A 27,690-nucleotide genomic window follows, 5' to 3' on the forward strand; every position below is an offset into this window, starting at 1 on the left:
AAAAAAAAAAAAAAAAAAAAAAAAAGACTAAATCAAGAGTTTTTTTAATTATTATTATTACTATTCCACCAACAATTCCTTAGACAGCACACTTGAAAAAGAAATTTCACTTGTTCTGAGATGTACTGTTTGTATTTTAATCAACTATGCACTTCATGAAAATGGAAATCTATGTTAAAATATTTTGCTGCAAAGTATATTAGCATAGATCCTAGTCTTTATACATTTCTTATTTTCTTTACCAACAAATTATGATTTAGAGTTTTACATTTCTCTGACAGATTTTATTTTAACTACTTGTCTGGGAAGTGTATGCATTTGCAAGCAACAAATAACCTAGATGGTGGCATCTGATGAATATATTTATGCACATCTTCCAACATTTTCTTCTAGTTTAGCTAACACAGACTCCACAGTCAAAAAGACTGACAAAATCAGTAGTCATTCATCCAAAGTCACTCTCTCCCTTAGAAAGCAGGAGATGCAACCCCCTCATTTTAGTTCAGGCAATGTGGCCAGGTCCCACATAAACAAACCATTAGAGCAAAGCCACAAACCTAGTCTTCCAACCTTCAAACCCAGTGTACTTTCTACCACCTGTGTCACTTCAAGCCTGAACACTTTGCAAGTCGAGGAGTAAGACCCACTACGTCAATTTCCCAAGTGGGTTTCAAAGAATACTAATCTCTGAGACGATTGTGGGTTTAAAAGCTTTGTGGTCATGTAAATTTGAGAAAACTAAGTATTTTATTCCTCTCCTGAAGTTTGACAATGGAGATCAGCACACACACAAAAAAAATGATATAATTTGGGTATACTTTGTCCCCTCAGATTCCTGTGTTGGAAACGTGGCCCTCAGTGTGGTGACAGGGAGGTTGTTATGTCACTGGAGGCACTGCCCTTGGAAGGGATTAAATGGTTCTCACTGAATCCCAGCAGGGCTCGGGTTTTCTGTCTCATCATGTGACCTCTCCCTCTCACACACACGCCCACCATGCCATCTGCCATAAGGTGATGCAGCCAAAAGGGGCCCTGGCCAGAGCTGGAGCCATGTAGTCTGAGTTTTCAGCTTCCAAAGTTGTCAGCTAAATAAATCTCTTTTCTTTATGTTACCCAAGTATTTGTGATAGCAATAGAAAATAGACTAATACAAAAAGCTAAAGAAAAAGTTTAATGTTGAGAACAGAATTTCCTGAACTCATTTGGTCAGAGGAATGTTTTTTGTGTGTGACTCTTATTAATGTTCTGTACCTTCTATGACCACTCTCCCTCCTCTTTTCCTTCTACTTCCAGTAAAATGAGATTCCTTCCTCCAGAATTCAAACACACCCCGGAATCTTCCCACTCCAGGCTCTTAGACCTACCTAAGGGGCTTGACTCTTCAAAGCAATCTTCCCTGACCATCACTCTCCTACAAGGGGTTCTACTTTTTCTTTTTCTTCATAGCCCTCATTCAATATCACATGATGTACTGTCTGCCTCTTGCACTAAAATAGAGGCTCCTGGAGACAAGAACTTTGTCCTGTGCATCACTATAAACCCAGCTCCTGAAACACTGGGAATAGGAGTGCACTAAATGTTTGTTCAGTCAATGAATGAATAGACCAATGAATGCAGTCCATGAAACCAGTGTTCTGTAGAACATGGAGCGTTGCTGCCATACCAAGACAGCAAAAATGCACTCATTAGAAATGCCACTCCCCAGGCCCCACCCTTGACCTACTGAATAGACCCACAGGACTGAGCCCAGCAATGTGGGTTGGAACCTCCAGGTGATTCTGATGCTCACCAGTGTTTCAGAACCACTGGTATAAATCATCTTTAAGATAAATCCAGCCCACAAAAGTCTAGAGTTCTGTTATTAATGAGCAATTCTCTTAAGGTGCTTTGAGCATTTCACAGGGAGATGGACTAATTTCTCAAGTTTCCTTAGGGTCTTAAGATTATATTATATGACAACATACCACTTGCCCCTTCAGTAACAACAAAGCTCTAATTAACACACAATGTCCCACTGAGAATTAATCAGCTTAACAGCTACCCCAACACACTTGAGGGCCATTTTACCATCTGCTATGACTAAGAAAACTCAGTTACCCTCAAATTAAAATTCTCTAATGAAGGTTACATTCATCCAAAATAAGAAACAGCCACACACACACACACACACACACACACACACACACACACCTTTCTCACCATGAATTAATCACTTGATTGTATTCCCAATAATACTGCAGAAAACTCAGTTAATTTTAATATTAGGGAATAATCTGGAGGATATTTTGTATGCACTCATTTTTATCTATTTTTACTTTCTGTTGACTGAAAATGGACACTGAGATAATTTTTGATTAAAAGAAATTACTGGAAAATGTCAAGCAAGCAAGCACATAGAATACCAAAAGCCTGGGGCATAAGGATCGTTTACAAGTCACAGTGCCTTGTAAGGCCTTCGACATCCTGGCCCAAGCACACTGCCATGTTCGTGCAGAAAGATGCTCTGCTCTGCTTTTCACACTTCCCCATAATCTCCATTTCCATCATACCCCTCTCTGCCTTTCTGGCCCAGCCCACTCCTGTCCCTCAAACAAGAGGGAGTCAAGACAGCAGCAACTACCACGCCAGGTAACAAGGCTGGGTCCCTCTTAGGAGTATGACAGCATCAATGACAGGACTGGCCACCAGCAACAGAAGCAGCACTGACTTGTGCTGCTGTCATCTTATTTGTGTGTATTTCGTCTCCTGAGATAATCTCTAGTTTTAATAAAAGAATAAGACTGGGACTTCAACATTGCTGCATCCTCCCTGGCCAAACCTCCAGAATCTGCCATCTCACATCTTTGGTTTGTCCCTGGGCTTCAGTGATATCCAAAACTCAATTTGAAAGATCATCTTTTTGGTTCTCAAGGAATTCCACTAGTCAGGTAGAACCCAAGCTCACCTCCTGATCTTCCTATTGAGAAGAGAGGTGAGAGGTAGAAATTTGCATGAGCAGCTAGCGGGTAATTTGAGGAGATGGAATCTTGACGATAGAAAGGGTGGGGGGGTGGCTGATCAGGAGACACTGCAGTACCTTCCTTGCAGAAGCAGGTCAGAGACCCAGTGAAAGTTTAAGTCTGGCCAGGAATACATAAGACTCTCAACAGTCCTCTGGGACTAGACATTAAAATTCCCAAGAAAGAAACTGGGCACAGGGGCTCATACCTGTAATCACAGCAACTCAGAGCTTGAGACAAGAGGATTGTGATTTGAGGCCGGCCTCAGCTTCATAGCAAGACCTTATCTCAAGAAAAAGAAAATTCCTAAGAAAGGATGAAAGATGCAATCAGGCTTGGAAGCAAAACATTTCTGATAGGTTCCAAGATCTACACCTTAAAAAATCAAGCAAGCCATGGGTTTCTTGTATTTTCTGCGTTTATTTCCTGATGTTCTGTCTCAGTATTCGTGAATGTCTTTTGCAAGGTGCACCTCTTCACATGCCAAAGCAAAGCAAGGGAAGGGGATGATCTGCTCCATGGTCACCAGCATCCCAGGTACGAGGCTACACTCCACCCTTCCTCAGGGAGAAGTATGATATTAGTGCTGTGTTGTGGTTTGGATGCAAAGTGTCTCCCAAAAGCTCACAATTGAGACAATGCAAGAGGGTTCAGAAGGGAAATGATTGGGTTATGAGAGCCTTAACCCAATCAGGGAATTAATAACCTGGTGGGATTAATTGAATGGTAACAAAAAGCAGGTAGGGTGTGACTAGAGGAGGTGGGGCATTGGGAGCATGGCTTTGGGATATATCTTGCAAGTGGAGCGCTCTCTGTCTCTCTTCTTTCTGATCATCATGTGAGCTGCTTCCCTCTGCCACATTCTTCCGCCATGATGTTCTGCCTCAGTGGGAGCCCTGAAGAATGGAGTTGGCTGTCTATGGACTAAGACCTTGGAAACCATGAGCCTTCAAATAAACTCTTTCTCCTCAACAATTGTTCTGGTCAGATCTTTTAGTCAGAGCAGTGAAAAAGCTGGTTAAAACATGCTGGAATAAAATTGAGGCATCTCAGGCAAAAAAGGAAGGTGAGCCTGTCTGTCAGAGTCCTCTCCATGAGGTCCTCACCCCTCCTGCATAGAAACCTTGACACTTCTGACTTTAAGGTGAGCCTTCCTGGTCACTCATGGCTTTGCTAAGAGAAATGTGTTCATTTCTGGATGCTAACTTCTCCTCACCAGAGAACAATGGTTGTCACTCAAGCTCTGGTCCAACCACAGGGATCAACCATTGGGCAGAAAAGGTGACAATCAAACCTTAGAGTTTGGTTGAGTGCACAAGCCAAACCTAAGAGCCACTACTCAGGATCCTGTCCTGGTTCACAGTTGTGACCATTGGGTTTTCATGCCATTGTGCATGATGTTCCTCCCTGAAACTGTGATATAAAGTCAGCACATCAGCCTTCTGATGTGGGGGTGGGGTGGCTACAAGAATCAATATTCAGGACATTATCTATTGAAGCACAAATTGACAAGTTGTGTTCCAAAAGATTACTTGTCACTAGCCACAGCCTATACTGCTGGACTTCTCGTAACCAACCTTTCTAAAATACAACTTGGAACAAGAGGATTTCTAAAGCAAACAAAAGAAAGAAAGAAAAAATAAAACTCTCACTGGTAAATCCCAGTAACTACTCCGTGTTCTCAAATATACTGCCACCAGCTTCCTAGAAACTCCCAAGAGAAAGCACCTCCTGGTTCCTTTTCCCCAAGACACAAATTGGCTTTTGATAGACCTCCATGACCCCAAGAAAAGAGCTATTTCTAGTTCCATAGATCAAATCACTCAAATACATTAATTGTATGCTAAATGTATTTAAATTATATTACAACTAGGCAGAAGGCAGAGACACAATGAATTCTAGTGTGAAGAATATTGGTGCTAATTTTCATGAAATTTCCCATAGACATAAAGTTACAAAATGCCTTTAGATTTTGAACCCAACCCACAACAATCAAACTTAGCAGTTGGGCACAGGGGTGCACTCCTATAATCCTAGAGGCTCAGGAGGCTAAGGCAAGAGGATTGCAAGTTCAAAGCCAGCCTCAGCAACTTATTGAGGACCTGTCTCTAAATAAAATACCAAAAAGGGCTGGGGATGTGGCTCAGGGGTGAAGCATCCCTGGGTTCAATCTCTGATACCAAAAAAAAAAAAAACCAATCAACATAGCATGCAGTGTTATACACCAGTTTCCCTCATTTAATACACCTTCTGAGAAATGGGAACAAGTTCCAGAACAGAACTGAGAGGCCCAGAGCTCTATATCACAGAAGTTTGAGAAATGTAGAGGAGCTACTCATGGCAGATGAGAAGCAAAATAAAAGAAGCCACAGTCCCTCCTTTGAACAGAAACTTGTCTCTGGCTAGGATTTCTGCAGGACAATCATTTCCAAACCTGAGAGATCAATGAGATCATCTATGAAGGTTTTATAAAGTACACATTGTAGGATTTGATCACAATCTACCAAATTAGACCTCCCAGAGTGGGCCCAGGAGTCTGCATTTTGAAAGATGCTTCTCGGGTGATTCTGATGTTCCACTCTGGGGCTTGCCATATCAGAATCATGGACCAGCATGCCCAGTTCTCAAAGATCCTTTCAGCCTTGGCTCACACATTGTTTCCTCTTAAAAGATCTTCCTGTCTAAGCATCCCTTCCCCAAATGCAACGCTATTTGTAGCACTGTCCCTGCTGTGTAATTATTTATTGGTTACTTATCTGTGGTTTGTCCATCCCTGGAAGTCTGTAATTTCCATGAAGCCCATCCTATTCCTGCCACACCCCAGCATACAGCTCAGAGAATGCATGCATGCATCACCCTTGATAAATGAAAACACATGGTCACCATGAATCTCATTTCATCTTATTGCCACATGTATAATACAGGTGGAGCACAAGTCATTATTCCCAAGTTGATGAAATAAACCAGAATATGAGTGTCTCAAGGTCCCAAAGAAGCAAGTGGCAGAAGCAAGTCTAATACCCAGGCTGAGGCTTCAGGCTCCAGCTCCACTCCCTTTCCATTATCTCATACTACCCTCTCCCCTTCAAAGAATATCAAAACTTGGCTTTAGTTTATTAATATCAAACTCACAGAAGAGTCAGCACCTGTGTCTCCAAGTCATTTTTATTTGTGTGAGAAGCAACTGTGCAATTTGGAAACATAAGCCCCTGAGGACAGAAAAAAACCTCGAACACATTCTATTCCTTTAACAAAGAAACAAGTAACTCACAGAGGGTGGGCAAATGGAAATGCGTTAGAAAATTCTAGCATCATGAATTCTAGTAAAAAGAAGACGCATGATACAATGGGAAGACTATTTAGTTATGAAGCAACTTCTCAAAAAAACTGCTAGTAAAAGCATCTTTAGCCAGAAAGAAAAGAAAAGCTCATTCAGTTGAAACTTGGAGTACAGAGGGAAGGCTAATGAATTAAATATCAGGAGTTTGCTCTAACCTAAATAATCTATAAGAAACTAAAAGGGATATTTAAAAAGAAGAAATTCGGCAATTAAATGGATAAAAACATAATAATCACATTAAAATGACTGAACTGGCTGTTAAAAATCTGATTTTAACAATAATGAAATTAGGGGCTGGAGATACAGCTCAGTTGGTAGAGTGCTTGCCTCGCATGCACAAGGCCCTGGGTTCAATTCCCAGCACCACCAAAAAAAAAAAAAGGCAGGAGAACAATAATGAAATTAGAAAGTCATCCACTAGGGAGTAGCAATACTTTGTTAACACAGTCTTTGATATAATTGCTCAATACCCGGAAAAATTATATTTTATCACAACAGTAGGTTTGTGTTGTACAAAGGCACAAGGGGAATTGGTTGCTACCTATTAGCACACTGGCAATTAATTTTTTTTTAAAGAAACCAGTGAATTTTCCTAATTATATTGACACACAAAAAAAGTATGTCTAATGAAAATCTCACAAAAGAAAGGATCATAACAAATTAGGTAATAAAACCAGCAATAAAATTATCTGGCCATTTTAGAAGGGGAAAAAATGGGGTTTTATTGAGTAAATTAGCAGACATAGTAACCTCAGAAAGCATTTGGCTGTAGGCCTCCCAGGGTCTTCTCTGAAACATTAATTCAGATTGACTCACATTAGAGCAGTCAAAAGACTTTAAATCAGTAGGAGTAAATTAAAGCAAAGGGTAATAATCAACCAATAATGTTCTAAGAGGTAGGGAATGTCCCAGTGGGAGCCTACAGATTCGGTAGTAAGCTTGAAGTGTGACATTGATGAAAGGATTAATAGCCCTCAAATTAAAATCCCAAATGATGCCAAATAAAAAAAAAGGAGAAGTAAAATCAAAAAGGAGAAAGTCATTTATTGGCCCAATTTTGTGATCAGTGAGAATAAATACCCAGAATTTAAATATACATTAACAGATGGATAATCCCTTAAGAGCTCATACAAAGTATAAATTTTACTTATCTTACCTAAAAAAATTCAGAGTAAAGCAAACAACTTTATTGTAATATTAGAAATTCACTTTTCAAGCTTGCCCTAGCTGCTAGAGAAGCTGAGGCTGGAGTATTCCTTCAGCCCAGAAATTCCAGGCCAGCCTAGGCAGCATAGTAAGACCCCATCTCAAAAGAAAGAATTCACCTTTATCTTCCCACCCTCAAAAAATAATGGATTCTGGGACTGGGGTTGTGGCTCAGTGGTAGAGCACTTGCCTAGCATGTGTGAATCCCTGGGTTTGATCCTCAGCACCACATATAAATAACCAAATAAAGTAAAAAATACATTGGCAACTAAAAAACAACTTTTTAAAAAAATTATGGATTCTAAGTTTTTATGTTTGCCTTATCCATTTTTCTTAAAACAAGGCAAACTTACAGATTCAAAAATGAGTCAACATCATCTGAAAACAACTGATTAAATAAAATGTACAATAATCAACCTGTACTTTTTAGGTCAATAACTCATATCGATTGACAACTTATCTTTTAAATATCTAAAAGGACATCAACACTTTTTTATCCTAAATATAACTGCCACTAATACAAGTGTGAACATTTTGTTTGGCATATAAATTTTTTAAAAAATAAAAAGGGATAGAGCTGGGCATAGGGGTGCACACTTGTAATCCCAGCAACAAGAGTGAAACAGTAGGATTGAAAGCTTAAGGCCAGCCTGGGGAACTTTGTAAGACCCTGTCTCAACATTTTTAAAAATAAAAAAAGAACAAGCCATCTATCAGAACGTAGTCAGATTTGCCAAAAGAAAATGTGAAAAGCCATAGAATCATTTGAGTCACTTAATATCAACTTAGTCAGAATATTCAAACACACTGCCTTCCCAGGGTTATCTATAAGATGTTAATTATAATTACCATACCATCATTATTATGCCATGTTAATTAATATTATCACTATTATTGTTATGCTATCTTCCACATATTGAGATATATGGAAGGTTGGGGAATGAGAGTGCAGTTTTGTCTTTGCAATGAGAAGGTTGAGCATTGCTCCTATTCCCCTTCTTCTGGCAATCAACAGCATCATCTGCAAGCTGACAGGACAAGCGCAGAGCAGCGCAATGTGGGACACCACTCCAGTGACTGACTCACAGATAACTCATGCCCATGATCACAAGTCTCATTAATATCGGGCTATGCCTGAACAGGAGGGTTCACCAACTACAAACACAAGATGACCCCCACCACGGATTACACTGTGTACAGTGAAGTACGTGAGTGTGGTTTACCTGTCTGAACTCCACACCAGGACAGGGGGGGTTCCAGGGCTCTACACCCAGGAACGGGTCTGAGAGCTTGAGAAGCCACTGCACATAGTGGTACCAGCCAAGCTGCAGGTCAAGGCAACAGAAAGCAACATTCAGCAGCCTGGAAAAGTCACAGTTAAGATCCCAAGGAAACAGCCCAATAGAATCCTCAGGGACTGGGCAGGGAACAGGAAGTGAGGCTCTAGGCAGTGAGCATAATTGTGGGGAGGGCAGATAGATTAGGACAGAGCCAGCCGTGGACAATTGAGATAGGCAGTGCCGACTCCAGAGATTATCTGAGACCCTTGAAAGGTGCTACTAGAGTTACCTGTAGCCTTAACCGTGGCTAGGAAGTGAGCTGGTGGGGTCCTGTACCAGACAGAAGAAAGCCAAATCATTACAAACACTGAGAACTTGCTGATAAAGAGACATCATGGAGCTGGTACGGGGCACAGGCCTGAAATCCCTGGCTTGGGAGGCTGAGACAGGAGGATCCTGAATTCAAAGCCAGCCTCAGCAAATGCGAGGCACTAACATCATGGGATGAATCATAAGGGCCATTGATAGGAATCCAAACTCTATTTCAGACATCACTTTCAAACCCTTTAAGCAACCCCTTTTATAAGAGTAATTAAATAGAAAAAAAACATGATTACTTGAGTTCTTTTCTCTGTCCATGTGAAGTCTGAATGGATCACCAGTGAATGGACAATAAACTGACTAAAGTTAGACAAAGAAGGAGGAACAAGAAGCTTTCGTGATAATCTATAAATTATTACTTGACCCTGAAAAATGTAAGAATTAGAAGAAATTTAAAAATTACTACTCCAGCTATGGTGAGATCAAGTCATATTTCTAGAGGACAGTCCAAAAATGTTACACAGCTATTTCTTCCACTCGTTTTATTTCGCCTTCTATATCTTCAACTCTAATACACACAGATGCTCACGTGACCAAACACGGACCATGCACCCTCTAAGAGAGACATGAAGCAAGAAGGCTCATTCTGTTTGTAGGACCTTGACCCTCTGCTTCTTTATATAATCCCATTCATAATAAACCAAACAAAGCAACATATCAGGGGGTGGATTACCCATGAAGTCGAAGACAAATCCCAGGAACCACAAAGGTTCTGGAATTACCCTCATGCAATCAGATTTTGCTGATTAGAGACCTAGTCCAAGAATTGTAAGTCTTGCATAGGATAAAAAAGGCATAAAAACAGCTTGTGTGTTTAGGGCTAACTCTCTATGCTCCTTAGCAATTAAACTTGATTATAGCCAACAGCTCCCATCATAATTATCAGAAGCCCATAGCAAGAGCATCTCGTTAGGAAGCTATTTATAACCTGAAAGCTTTGTCTTCTTTCTCCCCAGGAGAACTCTTCATTTGGAGTGAGGATATCATCAGATACCCCAGGCACAATGAAGAACAGACTCCGTGCATCACTGGGGATGGAGGTGACGGATGCCTGCAGAAGAGGGGCCACCCAGGCAAGAACACCCTAATGCAATGAGATCCACAAGGCTTGTACCTTCTGGCTCAGAGTCAGCTGGACACACAGCATCCTGAGCAGGTGTGGTCAACATAGGTACATTAAATTCAGCTTGTGAGTCAGCCAACCCATTCAGAAAAGCCACAAGAAGAGTTGTACCTGCCAGCTGCAACGAAAGCTAACACCCCTCTCTTCCTCAACAGGATTAATTGGGGGGTGGGGCGGGGAGAGTGGCCACTTGGAACTGAACCCAAGACCTCCCACATGCTAGGAAAGTGTTCTATCCCTGAGTTACATCCCCAGCTTTTTTTCTTTTTTTTTTTTTTTCTTTTTCTTTTACTTTGAGACAGAGTCTCATTAAATTGCAGAGCCTAGCCTCAAACTTGTGATTCTCCTGCCTCAGCCTCCCAAGTAGCTGGGAGTAATGATGAGCCACCTGGCTCTACGATTAAAGTAATGACAGCCCACATTTTTGAGTGTTTAATCATATGGTAAGCCAAGCACTGTCTTAAAAACATTGCACACCTTAACTCACAATGGCTCACTTTGATCTCTGTGCCAATAAAGTCATAGAGAGGTCACAGAACCTGTCCTGGTTTATACCACTGACCAGGGCAGAGCTGGGATCCAAGCTCTGAGTTAGCCACAAGATTCAACTACCTCACATATGGTATAATCCACATTTATAACTCAGGAGGTCTAGAAGAAGTCACATAGAGTTCTAAGAAAACCCTTGAGACCCTCTAATTCAGTTCCATCTGTTCACAAATGCAAAACCTGAAATCCGGAGATGTCCCATGACATTGTCCTATGAAGGTCACTCAGCTGAAAATCATCTCAAGACATCAGAAATAAATGGGGCTAAAGAAATCATCAAATTAGTGTGTATGTACAAATATATAACACTGAATCCCTCTATTAATTATAATGTACCAATAAAACCATGAATGAAAAAGAAATCATCAAACCAGATTTTAATATCTTGAGGATCAGGAGCTGCTTCTTAGGGTTAGTTTTAGAAACACAGTATTATAGTGACTGCCTTCTCTCACTGTTCCAGTCCCTTACCAAGTTTTTACAAACCAGGGATTCCATTAGAAGCCATCTTTTACAGAAAAGGAAACTAAGGATCTGAAAAGTTATGTGATTTGGTCAAAGTCATGTCAGAAATTACACTGGAGTTTGTGTCAAATTACAAATTAACAATCAGGTGTGATGGTAGATGCCTGTAATACCCGCTACTTAGGCGGCCAAGGCAGAAGGATCAAAAACTCTAGGCCAGATTGGGCAAGAAGCAAGACACTGTCTCAAAATAAAAAACAAAAAGGGCTGGGGATGTAGCTCAGTGGTAGAACACTCCTGGGTTCAGTTCCCAATGTTGAAAATTTTTAAAACCCAAATTAACCAGAGATAAATGTGTATTATGTGTTTCATATATAATATATATATACACATATATGTGTATGTGTGTATATATGTGTGTGTATGTGTGTGTATGTGTGTGTGTATCCATCTCTACAAAACCGGATGACCTGCCAAGTTTAAGTCCTAATAAATTATTTCCAAGGCCATATGAGTCTCATATAAATGAATAAATAAGTGCCCCATCAGAATTCATATAATCCATATGAGGGTATTAAAGACCTCTCTCTCTGACAACAATGGCTCTAGGACCTAAGAGACTTTGCAAGTGGGGATTATTAGTCCAATCACTACACATTGATCGGAAATTGATTAAAAGCCAGGAAGTTTTAAGATCTGAGATAGTCCACATAGTCTTCTTCATTTAAATTTCTCCCCTCTCCTTACTCAAAACAAAAGCATCTTAAAACTTGTATGCCTTTCATAAGAACTTAGGACAGGTTATATAGAGGAGAACATTGCACACCCAAGACACTGAACCCAGAAAATGCCATCCATCGCTCCCCATCTTGCATTTACCATTGCCCACCACCAATTCTAATTAAAGAAACTAAGGCAAATTTTCTTTTGAGCATTTCACAATCATGAAATAAATGAGGATATTTTAAAGAGCTGCAAGACCAAATTTTAGAATCATCATTCTAAGATTTATATATCTTTTGTTTACATAAGTCTTTCTCACAGATAATTTTTCAGACTTTTCTCAGGAAGATTTTTGCATCTTGTTAAACACTGCTGCTGTCCTGCACCTAAAGAGAAGCCATTAAAATGCAGTGCAAATCAGGACACGTTCTTCTTTCAGCCGAGATTAAACACCAGAGACATAAGCATATTTCTAGGCAAATATCTTTCACTCAATAACATAAAGAGACTTTGGAAATGCGTATTGTTGGCCTCTCAATATGCATTGATCAGAGGTTGGTTAAAAGACAGGCTGTTCAAGATCTGATTCATTCCACCTAGTTTTGTTCATTTCAGTTTCTCCCTTCTTCTTACTAAAAACAAAGGCATCTTAAAACTTCTATGACCTTCATGAGAATTCAAGACCAAAAACACATTAGGAAAAACACCTGACAAGACCAAATATTATTATTATTAAAGTAATAACTAAGAATATAACTGAGAATTCAAACATGTTTGGAAGTCAGGAACTGTATGATTCAATTCCAGACACTTGCAAATTATGTAATTTCATTCCACTGAGAATATTAATTTCATGAATATGCTTTTTACTTTTACACAAGAGTAACCTACACCTGCCTTTCTCAGTTATATTCGGTAACAGGGATTAGCGTTTTTACAGGGTGACAGTTTCACAAGCAATCAAAACTCCCAGAAGGGGAAACAGACTCCAATTTACCATCAGGTGATATGCAGCTGCCGGGAAAAGGAGCAAAAGGAATGTCTGATTCCCCAGGGACACCTGTCACTCAGCAACAGGGCTCAAATCACCAAGGGCTGGAGAAAGTACTCAAGCGACAGGCTTCTGACAGCTCGAAGAAGAGTAAAACAGGCTGCAAATCCTCTTCAGAACCGAGTCCCACATTACAGAAAAAGACTACATCAAGTCAGGACAGAAAAACATAGAACTAAAAAACTAGGGAGTTTAAAAGGCAACAGGGGTCTAAGAAAACTCCTTCCTTTATAGAGACTGAAATTTTAACACTCAGCCAAAGTCACAGCAGAAGTTGATGAACTTTTTTTCCCTGTCCTCCCCTCTCCATAAGGTCCATGTTCAAAGCTTCTTCAGTTTTGCATAAAGACTTGAGCCCTGCTTTCACTGCTTTTTAGATGACCTTGAGAACATCACTTAACCTTCACTTATCTATAACATAGGGGAGGGGAATAGCTGGGACTTGGAGTTGTACAATGCATAAAATAAAAATGAAGTATTTAGCACAATGTCTGGCATATTTTAAACACTAAAAATATTTGCTGTAAAAACAATTCTTGTTAGACTTCCCCTTTGAAACCCATTTAATCTTTTTTTTAATTAAGCTCTCATCTATTTTTAAGAGAAAGTAGGTCTTATGACTGTGCCTTAAATCCACCCCACATCTCCTCTGGAGGGCCAATTATTTGACTGATGAGCTCTGTTTAGAATGCTGATTAATTGCTGCATAGTTTTCCAGAATTTCTTGCCTCCATGTTTTCTTTTACTGAAGTCACCACCACCACAAGAGAGTTCATATATGGGGGGGGGACATCCCACTTTCCTTAGTTCACATACACACACACATACACACACTTACATCAGGATTATAATATTCCCAACTCCAAGAAGATGATCCAGAAGATTTCTACAATTAAACTCATCTTAAGTTGATGGGAACTAAGTCACCATAGAAACCAAAAAGCCTTGAAAATCTTTTCACCCTCTAAAAATAATACACTATAGCACATTATACTATCTCCTATAATCTTCTAATAGCACACTATAGTATAGCCACTACAGTACCTAATAAGCAAAGATGCAGAAATGAGTAATGCATAAATAATTTCTGTTCCCTATCTCTTGCTCGCTAGAAAACCTTTCTATTTACAAAGAACTTTTTCCCCCCTGCGTCTCCTCCATTCGCATGTTCAATACTTTTCTGATTCTGCAATCTGGAAAAGTTTCAAGATACAAGGAACTCAAGATATAGAGTAATTTGAAAGCTTAATTAGAAAGAAGTTTAGAGCATCACTATTAATAGATCTTTGTTGGATAATTATTTGACAGGGGTAGGAGTTCTCCTGGGCACTGTAAGATATTTATCAGCATCTCTGGCCTAACCATCACTAAATGCCAGTGGGCCCTCTCCAAGTTGTGATAATCAAAAATGACTCTAATGCTGCCAAAAGTTCCCAGGGGAGAAGGGCAAAATTCACCCTGAGAACCACTGGTTTGGAATGACAAGAAATGCAGTTTCCCATGGGAACTGAGGTTCAGAACCTGCAGTACCTAAAAATTGCAAAGTTTTGGAAAAGGACCACCAGGCAGCTGTGGAATCCCCATCTCTTTTACTGTGTGGAATCCTCATCTCTTTTTCTCCAGCAAAGAGGAAGTGAAAACACAAGGCACACACACAAACTACTTGCAGGAGCAACCAACACAGCAGAACACGCTGATTCCCCCACAGTCTCTCCTCCAAAGAGGCCAAACTCTTTCCCCAAATACCCATGTACCATTCTTCACCATTAGTTCTCTCCCAGAAGGCTTTAGTACTAAAACATCTGCTCTAAAATCCACATTGCCTCCTTCTTTCCAAATCCCTCTTTCTCCTTTTTAAAAACACACTCAAAAGCAATGAAAAATCCCACACTTGATAAGAAAATTCTCACAGTTGAAAAACACACACACATTATTTTCCTTTCCTGTCCAATTACCATTTCTACAATTGGGGCTGAGTGAGAGGAGACATCTCAGAAGACATCTTGGCTTGAACCCTACTACGGGAAAGAACCTCAGCCCACTGGGCTAGCACATCCCTTTTCTGTCTGATCATTCTTTGCAATTGAAAAACTTTTGATCCTCATTCTCCAGAACTATTTCCAATACAGATATCACATTTATCTAACACCAAGTTCAATTCACTGCTGACATTTCTAGATTGTCAAGAAAGAGAAGAAGCATAGTGTGTGGGTTTGGTTATATTTCCCCTTCCAAGGATCACACAGCTTGTAGACTCTGACACACAAGCTCCACTCACAGAGGGAAAACCAACAACACAGAGTCTCCACAGCGTGGGGAGGAAGATGGAGAAAGTGGTGCTTCCTTTGGTTCATATCCAAATGGACACCATTTGCTCCAGGTCATTTCTGTCACTGATCTCATTAGTGATTCACAATATCACTCAACTGTGGGATTCTAAGGAGTAGCCAAAGTTTAAGTTTAGCCAGAAGTAGCAAGTGACATCTTGCTTTTGCAAATGGTTGCAATCAGCAGCTGGTTTTACCAGTGGTGGTTCCATCCCCAAACCCAGAGCAAGACTTCAACCCTGGCAAAGAATGAATGTCTATGGTCTTTTGAATCTTCATGCTCAAAATGTGGTCGTTCAGCCAACAGAAATGGCCTCACCTAAAAGTATATTAGAAATGTAGAATTTCAGGCCTAACCCAGACTTAACAGAATCTGCATTTTGACAAGACTCCCTGGTGATTGATGGGCACATTGAAGATTCAGAAGGACCACTTCAGACTACAGAAATAATAAAATTCATAGCAAAATGAGAGGAGATATCAATAAACTCATGCTTAAAATTGTATGACACATATATATGTGCATATAGATATATTTAATGCTTATATTATTATAAAATTTTGGTGAAATAGAACTTAAGTAATTTCAAACCCATTCTACCTCTGAGTAAATGTTAAAAAAAAAAAAAAAAAAAGATGGAGTTACCAAATGGGATTTACTTTGAAAACAATAATCCATCCAGACTTCTGTATCCACGTGTCCCTCATCCACAGATAAATGTATTTGTAGTTTAATATGTACGGAATCGGCAGATTCTGTATCCACAAACTGAACCAACCACTGTTTGAAAAATTTAAAAAAAAATTGTGTCTGTACTAAACATGTTCAGACTTATTTTTCTGGTCATTATTTCTAATACAGTATAACAGCTGTTTACATTGCATTAGATGTTACATGCAAATCTAGAAGTGACTTAAAGTATATGGAACAAAATAATTTTTAAATAAAATATGTGGGATGTATGGGTGGAGGATATGTACAAACCCTATGCCATTTTATATGAGACTTGAGCATCCAGGGATTTGAGTATCCATAGGAGTCCTGGAACCAATGTCCCCAGATAGCAAAGCAAGTCTGCAGTTATTTCTGAGCATATCCTGGAGTAGTCTTTATTCACCAAAAGTCCCACCACAGTCTATGTGGACAAAAGAAGATGAATTGTAGTGAAACCGCAATACCACAAGCCCCTCTGTGTCCAAAAAGAGCTTTTTCTATGGTACAAAAAGGTGCAAATGTACACTTCATTTAAATGTTCATAGAGTAAAGAAAGATAGTCATCAAAGGTTGAATGCAGAAAATTCTGATAACAAGATCTTGGGTCCTCAGAAAATATAATGAATCAGAGTATCGTATTAAGATTTTCCTGTACGTTTCCAAGTTATGATTTCCTATACAATGTTTTGATTTCCTGTACAATGTTACTTTCCTTTATTCCAATCATAAAAATTGATTCATTTAAAGAACAAAGCACTCTCACTCCCCTCTCTGCCCACTCTCTAGGATGAGTATGAATTCTGCTTTGACAGTGAAGTTGCATTCCTTAAGGTTTGCAGAACGTTTTCACATACGGAATCCCACTTAGTCCTTAAAATATGACAGTAAAGGGAAAAAATATATCCCCAGTGGAAACAGAGACTGAGAGAAGCAAAGGGGTTTGTCTAAAGACCCAGGAGCAGTCCTTCGTAAAGCAAAACTGAAATACAGATTTCCTTCTTCCTTCTCTGCTGCCCTTTCTAAGTCAATTCTAACCCTTTCCTGTGGTGTAAATTAGAGCTGACAGTTAGGAGTCACCCAAGGAGGTAGAATAGCTGACATCTACCCTGGCTTGACTGATGGCTAACCCATGCCAATCATCACTCATCCTGAATATCACCCAATTAGAGCTGTGGTTGTTTATTTTAGAACATTCTTTTTCTCCTTTTCCCACCTGGGTAGCCATTCTTTCTCCTTTCGCTGTTGGTTCATGAATTTCTTACCTTCAAAGGATCACATTTTCTCTCTCCCCCTGAGGAATGATTATGAATCATCGTCTAATTGCTGATCCTACTTCTTATTAATACCTACAAAGCCTTCTCTATGCTCCAGGTCAATATCAAGACTCTGTCCTTGCAGAAGACTTAGGGCACTTAGTGGGTATAAAACCTCCTATCTATCATCTATGACCACGTCTCTTCTATAGTTAAAGCTGCCAGAACGTTAACATAGACCTTTCAAAAGATTAAGATATACAATTACATTCCATTTCAATGGTTTTAACGTTACTTTAGATATTTGCTACTGCCTGTAATTACTAATGTGCTGATTTTTCTTTCTTTGTTTCTTTTGTGGTTGTAATGAGAAGTTAGAAAAACTGACAGGAAGGTTAGAAAATGGGTGGGTGGTAGAAAAGTTAATATAGAAGAGCAGTTTTATTTTTTTTTAAAAGGAAGAAAGAAATTCTAACCTATTTTTACGATCCCACATCATAATTGATTAACTCTGCTCATGTTCTTAGAAAACAGTAGTCTCTCTGTTCTTAATATGTACAGAGGTAGCCTGTAAGGCCTACTTTAAAAGGTTTCGTGAACAATCTTGCTTTGATCATGTCTTGAGACCCCCAGGCCAGTTCTGCATTCTTCTGCACTGTACTCAAACTGTTGAATGTGGCTCATCCTTCAGTTCCCATTAGCTCTCAGGGCCTCTTGCCTGAAAGCCACAGAGTGCAGGGGAAGCTTGGGACTCTGGGTCAGAGGACATGGACATCAGACCCTTACACAAGTCACTTTAACTCTCTCTGAACCTCAGTTTCTTCATCCATGAAATAGAAAAAAACAACCCCCATCTCATAAGGCCTTTGAGAACATTTAAAAAAATAATACATGTAAGATTATTGATACTCCAACTACTATAGCTTTTACTGAGATCTGTTTAATATTAAGGAGAATTATGGGTTTCCTTAAAAATATGTCCTAAGGGGCTGGGGTTATGGGTTGGATCTCCAGTACCATGCAAAAAAAAAAAAAAGATTCACAGGATTTTTTCCAAAAATCAATTTAGTCAATGTCTTTTTTAAAATGAAGAATTACAGGTACATGCCTGTAATCCCAATTACTGGGGAGGCTGAGGCAGGAAGGTCTCAAAGCCAGTCTGGGACCCTGTCTCAAAATGAGATGGGGATGGATCTAAGTGGTAGAACACCCCAGGGTTCAAACCCCAGCAACAGAAAGAAATCTTTCCTCCCCTTCATATCCCTGCTTTGAATTAGCAATGTTTCCTAATTACACTGAAAACTCCTCAAATGCTGGGACTCTTTCACTTTTGGTCTTCTCAAAATTAGCATAGGGCTGGGAGTATAGCCCAGTGGTAAAGCACTTGCCTAGTATACATAAGATCCCAGGTTTGATTCCCAGCATTACAAAACAAACAAACTAGCAGAGCCTAGTGCCTAGCATAAGATACATATTTAATATATTCTTACTGTTTTTCTTCTTGGCAAATGACCACTACCAAAAGAGTTAATTCTCAGGATTCTTATTAATGGATATTCACCCTTTTCATAACACTTGTGATTTTGATGCAGAAAGTTTCTATCAATGGTACCCAGAAGTGGAATGAAAGGGAGATTCAAGTTTTCGAAGTAAGTGGAGACAAATATCAGCAAGAATATGAACACTAATTGGGTTTGCATAGAGTCAAATATCACCCTAAAGATAATTTATTATTTTCAAATGGAGAAAAATATCTTTACAATGAAACATCCAACAATCAATCTCTCAGCAAACTCATTAAAATTAACATCACTAAGGAATGACCAAATGCCATTGCCTATGAAGCAGTCTAACAAAAATGTTTTGTCTGAATTTAATCAAGCCTTTAGACTGAAATACCAGGATATAGGAAATACAGCAAGTGGAGGAACACAGTAAGTGATACCACATGGAAATGCTCAGATGAATCTAGAATGCAGAAGGAGCATTCTACAAATCAACTAGCTTTCCCTTTTCAAAAAGTCTTTGTCATAGAAAAAGAAGAAAAAAGAAAGCTGAGGCACTATTCTGGATTATAAAAGACTACCAAGGTGAGCAGCTAAATAAGGCAATGTATGTGTAATCCTTGGTCAGTTCCTGGTTTAAAAATTAATAATTATTATAAAAGACTTTGGGGGGATAATTGAGAAAATTTGAATTTGGATTGGATATTTGATGATGTTAAGGAATGATTACTAACTTTCTTAAGATGCTAATGCTTCTGCAATTGTGTAAAAGAATGCCTTTTTTTCATATTTTTTTTACCAGTGCTAGACATCAAACCCAAAGCCCACCCACATAAGGAGTGCTCTTGCACTGAGCTATATCTTCAGCCCCCGGAATGCCCTTATTTTTATAAGGTGCATACTGAAAGTTAGTGTTTGAAAGTCAGCACTTACTTTCAAAGAGTTTAGATCCCTTCCCTAAAGAATATATTCCCATACACATATATACAAAGGTTTATAAACATGACAAAATGAACAATTATTAAATCTAGGTTCATTATACTGTTGATATATTGATGTTCATTATACTGTTATTTTAACTTCTGTTTATATTTTTAAATTTATAATGAAAGAAAACAGAGACAAGGTAACAAGAAAACTATTCCTCTCTGCCCAAAAAAGAATTTCTTTCTCTTACATTTAATAAAAATAAGTTCTAAAACTCTGTCCTGATGATCGGGCCAGTTATTAGGAACTATTGGGACTCACATACCCAACAATGACAGTTTCTGGGAATGGAGACTATACTAGGGACAAATCATAGCCTTCTAACACTACGTATCTTTTTCACTATCCTTTGAAAACCTTATTATTCATTCCCACAGCAAGGATCCTATCAGCACAAGGCTAATAAGTTTCTAAATGTAGCTATTACTTACTTATTTACCTGTTTAATTTTTTTTTATAAAGTAGAACCTTTTATCTTGTTTCAGTTGGAAACTGAAAGAGAGAAACCAAGTAGAGAAACAGAGTAACCAAAATCTCATTTGCTGTGACAGCAATTCATCCTTTCACAGGTTCAAATCCATCCCTTAGAAATGCAGATTTGAAGGAGCAGCTACTACAGGGAGGTGCTGACAACCACATAGATTTAGTTCTAGGAAGTAAATTAACCCTACCCTTAACTGCCTGGTCTCACCTTATACTTTAACCCAAACACCCAACATCCCTGTTTCAGATTTATGCAAATCAATACACCAAGTCCCAGAGTCTCTGCTCTTCAGCTGGTAATAAATTCTTCTCCCAAGTTCTTGTCATTGAGGGTCTTCAACTCACAATTAAAAAAAAATAGCTTTGAATAAACTTTACAACTTGTGTTGTTGTTTCTGCATGAAGATAAACTAGTCAATTGATATCTTGCAGGTTTTTGTTGGTGATTTTTTTTTTCTTTTGAGGATACAGGGGATTTAACTCAGGGGCACTTGACCATGGAGCCACATCCCCAGCCCTAGTTGTATTTTATTTAGAGACAGAGTCTTACTGAGTTGCTTAGTGCCTCACTTTTGTTGAGGCTGGCTTTGAACTGGCAATTCTCCTGCCTCAGCCTGCAGAGCCACTGGGATTACATGTGTACACCACCAGGCCCAGCGATTTTTTTTTTTTTTTAAATAATGATGCAAGTGATGTGTAAGGTGTAATACAGGGATGTGGGTAATATAGCATGTTCTGTGTAGTCTGGTTCTCTGTTATATGTTGCAGACAGAAATAAGAGGTAGCAATAAATAAAAGCAGTAATTCAAAACTTGATGTGCTATAGTTAACTTCCCTTTCTTCCTGAATCCAAGGACAGTTACTAAAAGATAAACTTCACAAATCAAGACTTTTTCCAAAGGTAGGCAACAAGAGAGAGAAACACTACCCTGAAATACAAATGTGAAGTGTAAGCCTGAGATTAGTTCCAAGATTTCTCAAGTAATTGATTCTCCTCCAAGTCAAAAACTCACCACACCAGGCCCAAAATCTAAAATAAAGCGAATCTTAATGCTTAAAATATTTGAAAATGTGAAAGACATGTTTCCTTCTGATTTTTTTGGAAGGAAAGTAAGTTTCAGAAGTCTTACCTAGGTACAAGGACGCATTTTCTTTCTTAACATTGTCATCTAAGTAGGTTGGTCCCAGGGTATAAATAGGTGTGGAGCCCATTCCAATGAGAATCTGTGCACAGATGAATAATGCCACATAGACCCAGTGGCTATTTCCTCCCGAGTCCTTCGGACAGGGGGCAGGCTCCGAAGCGGTCGTGGAGTTGCCATTCTGGCACAAGCCATCGTTGGACGCCGAGGCGTTCAACTCCTGGATCTGGTAGGGAGGCGAGATGAAGTGAGGTAAGGCGAAGAGGGCAGCTCCGACGGCAATGAAAAGTCCACCTACCGCCAGCCACAGGGGCCGCCGACCCCGGCCCCCAAAATAGCTGACGAACACCACCACCACCAGGTTCCCGATGTCAAAGCAGCTGACCAGCAGCCCCGACTCAGAACTCTTTAAACTGTAGCGTCTTTCAATGGTGGTGATGACACTGCTCAGGTACCCAGAGACCATTAACGCTTGGATGAAGGTCAGAAAGCACATACAAACCAGGAAGCAGCGGGAATCAGTGAGAACCACATGCAGGCACCTTCTCTCCTGGAGTGTGGCCAGAGTGGAGGACACCGAGACGGTTTTGCTTACGTCCTTCCTGTGGGTACAATCCACGAGTCCTGCCATCCCAGCCGAAGTGGACGGGGCAGAAGGACTGGGGGCCAACGGGTTCCGGCCTTGCTTGGACTTCTGGTGGCTTAAAGAATCCTTACAGCCGAAGGCCGGCTTGAAGTCCACACTCTCAGGACTGCGGTTCGGCCGGCAGGAGGCGCTGTTCAGGACCGGTAAACTCTTGGACCTGAAGGTCTCTGGCTCGCCCTTCTCTTGGACAGCTCCTATTGGGACTGGTGCCTCCAGCTGCTCTTTCCCCGGGGGCTGCGGCCCAGGACTTTCGTCCATGGCTCTTAGAATTCAGATTCGATCGCTGATTGCACACAAGGACTCCAGCTCTTTTCATCCACCGGCGCAAGGGGCTAATGCCCGGCCAGCTCAGTCGCGCCCGCTTGAGACCAGGAATAGGGATGGTAGAGCCTCACAGCAGGGCATCCTCACCAATAGGGAGGCGCCCAGGGCATCCTGACAGCAGGCGCGGCCCGGGGCTCCGCAGCCGCGTGCCCCGGCGGGAAAGGGTTCGCGCTGTCCAGCGAAGAACCCTGCTTGGCGTCCACCTCGGGGCGGTAGCTCGCGGCAGGCGCCTTGAGCGTCCGGGGCTCATCCCCGCCGCCGCCGCCGCCGCTCGGCCGGTGGCCAGGAGCCAGTGCGCCTGGCTCCCAGCGTGGAGGCACTTAGTTAGCACCGCTGTCCGCACGACATCCCGTCTGGCTGCCCCAGGGGCACCGGATCCGGACCTCCTGGGCTTGGGACACCTCGGGCGTGAAGGTGCCAATCTGGAAAATAGAGAAGAGACAGTCAGTGAAAGGCGGCTGAGGCTGGCGTTCGGCGCCCCAGCGACCAGCGTTAGGTGACCCCGATGGTCCCGAATGCAAAAGACAGCAAATCCAGGAGCTAAACTCTGCAGGAGGGGGCAGCTGCCGGCCTCATTCTCAGGTCCCGGAACAATAAACAGCAGGCGGTCGGCAGAGACTCCCTCATTGTCTGCCGCGGACCTGCCCCCGCCCCGCCCCTTTTCCCTTAAACTGTGCATTGCTATTATATGTTAATAATTATCAACCTGGCAGCTCTGACTCAGAGGCAGTGTCTTTTATTCGAGTGAACTAATTGCAACCTTTTCGCACTCCTACTCCATTACTCAAAATAGAAAAATCCCCAAAAGAACAAAGGAAAGTTGTGTGTGTTTTTTTTTAACTCACAATGCATTCCCAGTCCCAATTTAAAAAGGAAGAAAAAGAAAGAGGGAGAAACTACGTGCGTAGAAATGTGTGTGCACAATTGTGCGCTGGCACGTGTGTGCAAGTAGATAGGCATCTGTCTGCTCCATCACCTACTGAAAGCCAAAGGTAGCAGCAAAAAGGTCAACGTGCTTGTGTCTAATCCCAACACTAAAAATAACCTCCTGACAGAAAGAACTATTCAATTACAAATACCAGGGACACTGGAGACTGGGGCCGACATTAAGTCCCAGCGCGCAAGCGAAACTGAAAATCAATTTGCTTTGCAGATGGCTGGGGAAGCCACAACCAAACAAAGAGATGCTGGCACGCTGTCACAGCGCGCGCAAGGAGCCCACCGGCTATGCAAGCGCAGGCAGGCAGGGAGTTGAGCTATTTATCGATTGCGCTCCGTGAACATGGGCCCTGGGGTGCGTGCGCGCGTGCGCGGACACACACACACACACACACACACACACACACACACACACCGGTGTGTAAGTGTTGGAACGACTCGCGCGATCCAACATCCAGCTTAAATTCAGTGAGAGTGGAACACGGGTGTGCCTCTGGGGTAAGCCCCTGTTCCTAATCTTGGGGAGCCCCACTCGGTCTCTCCCTCCCCGGGGCGATGTGCACCAGGTGGAAGACAGTCGGGATTCGCCGCATTGGATTTCATTCTGCTACGCGCTTTTGTGATGCTGCTGTGAGAAGAAAGGAGAAAGAGAGGCTAGGCGGCCAAGGGGTGGCCGCTCTGGCGTCTCCATCGGCCGGGCTGGGCCGGACCTGCTCCCAGATTCCCGGCCTGCTAGCAGCTCACAAGCCCGGGCTTCCCCACCGCCTGCTCTCCTAGGCGCCTTCCGGGGGAACCCCACCAGCCGCTGCGCACGGAGCGGGGGAATCCCGGCGTCCGAGTCCCTGCCTGGGAGAGCACCCGCACCGAAGCGCAGACTCGGATGGACACACGGATCCCGGCGGGGAGCTTTCCGAGCAGGCGTGGAATCCCAGGAACACCCCCTGTGCGCGCGCGCGTACACACACACACACAAACACACACAATCCGTGGGAAGACAGAACTGCCTGGAACAGCTCCGGCGCACAAGCTGCCGCTACTCACTAGAGAGTCTGTCGGTCAGTCTGCCGGGCTGAGAATGGAGCAGAGGGAGGTGGGGACTATGGAGGTGCAGGAGTAGTTGGAAGCTGCGTGGCGAGGCGGCCTCTGTCCAGCCGCTGAGAAATCGGTGAATGAGCCGGCGACTCAGACTGAACTCTTCGCCCTACCCCTTGCCTGTCACCCAAGCCTCTCCTCTCCAAACAGACACACGCGCACACAGACGCGCCCGGAGTGGAGCTGCAGAGGGCGCAGGCGCGCGGGCAGTCACCCAGCCCAGCCGGCAGGCAGCCAGCCACCGGGCTGCCCTTCACCTGAACAGCGCGGGAGGGCTGGGAACACTGAAGCCCAGAAGGAACGTGTTTCTTAAAAAGTCAGCAGCTGAGGCAGAGTGCACTGTGAATAAAAAATAAATATTTCTGTTCGTTTACCTTGAGCGTTGGGCATCTACCTTGTCTCACCTACCTGAGTAGATTCTGGGAACCAAAGAACAACAAGACAGAATGTTTGGTATGAGGGAACTCTTGTCTTGTGGGAGAAATACCCATGTGAATGGTTTAAAACAACCGATACATTCTATACAAAATGCTACTACAGAACCAAATATTCATTAAACTTCATCTCAAGGCCCCAGAAAAGACCTGTGGGAAAGCACAAGCGCACATCGCTACAAGTAAATAGAGGAATTGCTGGGAGATCGCAGAGATGGGGCAGAGGACTGGACTACAAGAGTTGCAGAATAGAAAAGAACACCAAGAGCCCAGCACAGTGGCACTCACCTATAATCCCAGCAACTCTGAGGCAAGAGGATCACAAGTATCAGGCCAGTCTTGGCATTTTTGGGAGACCCTCAGCTCTAAATAAATAAATAAATAAATGGAACTGAGAAATCGGTGAATGAGCAGGCGTGGAATCCCAGGGACACCCCCTTTGCACGCGCGCGTGTACACACATGCAAACACACACAATCCATTCAGTAGTAAAGCACACTTGGGTTCAATTCCCAGGAAAGATGCACAAGAGATTTGGTCTAAGAATGTAATTAGAAGTCATCAGCTAGAAGGTACCATAAGAAAGACGAGAGAATAAAGATCATCCAAATTGAGAAGAGATATAGGGGGGAAATGGGGCTCTGGGAACACCAAGAGCTAAGAGAGGAGAAAAACTAAGGAAACAGACTATAAGTAGTGATCAAAGAAGTAGAGGAGCAATTAGAAAAGGGCAGGTGGCACTGAAGCCAAAGGGGCAGACAGCTTTAAGAAAGGAAGGGTCAGATGCACAACAGGCAGAAGTCAAATAGGATGATAACTAAAATGAGCAGACCCTAATGGAGGAAAAGTGTTGTTCACAACTATGCCAGCCATTGCTCCCATGCCAAAGACACTCTACTGGCCTCTGGCCTTACCTGATGAGTGCATTACCTCTATTTCATAGATAGACAAGAGTAGAGAGATTAAGTAACTTCATAAAGGCACACATCTGTCTGTAGATGATATGAATCCATGTGCTCTGAGAGTCTATGCTATAAATCCAAATTTCTATTCCCTCCCTCTTACTGGATAGCATCTTGATTTGTCAGTGTGCCTGGTATCTGTTAATCATCTCACTTTAATTCATCAACCATCATATCTACAGTTGATCCTCAGACAGGAATCAAAGAACAGATTGAATGTGCTTGAAGTCCATGCTGTCAATGCTAATCTTCTGGCAGCTGCCAGACTGAACAATCAAATGGGGCAAAGACGTGCATTTCCTCCTCCCCTGCCACTGTTCCCTCCTCTTGAGATCTACATCAAACTTGTAGTGATTTTTCCAAAAACAGGCAGTATGATTCCAGCTGCCACCCCCACTCAGATTGTAGTCCCCTACTGCTGATAAAGTGGGCAAAAGGTATGTGGTACTTCCTATACTCAAATATTCTTCTAGAGCCTATTCTGGAACCAAACAGAATCAATCTACTTCCTGTTAACTCCATCTAAGTGCTTTGCCCGTTCTCCCATTTCAGCCTCATCTCCAGACATCAGCTGGTCTATAACAAATTCAATCTGTTGCATCAGGTGCCAACAGAGGGCTTCCCTACTGAAAATCAGTCATGTCCCTGAAACACGCTATGTTTATTCATAGTCAATTACACAGTTAAACTAGAAAAACTCTAGTATTGCCACTAATAGGTCATAATTTATAGATGAACATAAAAGCATTAGCTGTCACATAAGAAACAAGAAGAAAACATTCAGCAACAAATATTTCCTTTGCTTTCTCTCTCCCAGTTCAATGACTATGATAAAGGTCAGATATGCCTCCATCAACACTAATCTTTAATAGAAAGAAATGGAGTCATATCATAGGATTCTGAACAGTAAACTCTCTTCAGATTTTCAGTCTTTTTTGTGCTTCTGCTAAGTCATTCTAACTTATAGATATGTGGTTTCTTTGGTGAAATTCATATGACAAAAGAGTAGCTTCTGGAGTAACCAAGGGCAATATCCAGACTTAAAATCTGCCTGCTCCAGAGCACACATCAGTGGGAAGCAAGAGGGAGTCACTTCTCCCCTCCCTTTTCTTCCTTCTTGCAGAGGGCTCCGGAGAGCTTTGGTCTAGAATATTTTGTGAGCTTAAAATACAATACACAGTCACCAGCTATAAAATTGAACTTGGTGTTGGTTGTTTAAGAGGGGGAAAAAACTGTACCTTTAAGATAACGCTTTACAGAACTTGGCATTTGTATCCACACTTCTTCTGTCAAGGCCTAAAAGAAACTGCCATTTATTTACCTTAATAAAATTAAGCCTGATACTCCAAAGCTAGTAATAGGGAGAAAATTCCCTGTGAAGAGGAGACATTTGTCCCAAAAGATTCATGTTCCCTTGAAGAGTGTTCCATAAATACCACCATGACACTTGGGCCTGGAAAAGAAGGAGATGAGATAAGAATAGGACAGAAGGAGATTAGGAGAGGCAATTTCCCATGGGCCCTAAGTATCTCCATAAGTTCTTTATGGGTATGCCAAGAATATCAATGGTCAGCAATCAGAACTGATGGATCCCAACTAAGGGCTCATTGAAATACAGAAACCACACAGAGAAATATTAAACAGCATCATCAAGACCGATTTCAAATGTGAAAGACCTTGAGATTCTCCTGTGGGAACACCTCCAGCCAATTCCTTGGCCCCAGAGGTGGGAAAATGGGAGATGGAGGTGAACCCAGCTGAAGT

At 41.7% G+C, this 27,690-nt stretch overlaps 1 protein-coding gene and 1 non-coding gene across 3 annotated transcripts in view; one reads left to right on the forward strand and one right to left on the reverse strand.

The window, feature by feature from the left end:
* Nucleotides 1–24,749, reverse strand: part of Slco5a1 (solute carrier organic anion transporter family member 5A1) — a 136,844-nt gene extending 112,095 nt beyond the window's left edge. Inside the window, exons 1-2 of one of the 2 annotated variants that reach the window (XM_048783027.1) lie at nt 24,480–24,749; nt 21,518–22,921 (exon numbers count right to left, since the gene is read on the reverse strand). In XM_048783027.1, the coding sequence (XP_048638984.1) occupies nt 21,518–22,433 (916 nt within the window). In that variant the 5' untranslated portion in view covers nt 22,434–22,921; nt 24,480–24,749. The remainder of the gene's footprint in view (nt 1–21,517; nt 22,922–24,479) is intronic. The other variant, XM_048783026.1, reaches the window with a different exon arrangement.
* LOC125610618 lies at nt 4,344–4,447 on the forward strand. The gene has a single exon (XR_007340616.1). It is a non-coding gene; the product is annotated as a small nucleolar RNA U13 (small nucleolar RNA).
* Nucleotides 24,750–27,690: the final 2,941 nt, after the last annotated feature.

The sequence above is a fragment of the Marmota marmota genome, unplaced genomic scaffold (genome assembly GCF_001458135.2).
Source record: "Marmota marmota marmota unplaced genomic scaffold, marMar, whole genome shotgun sequence".
NCBI lineage: Eukaryota > Metazoa > Chordata > Mammalia > Rodentia > Sciuridae > Marmota > Marmota marmota.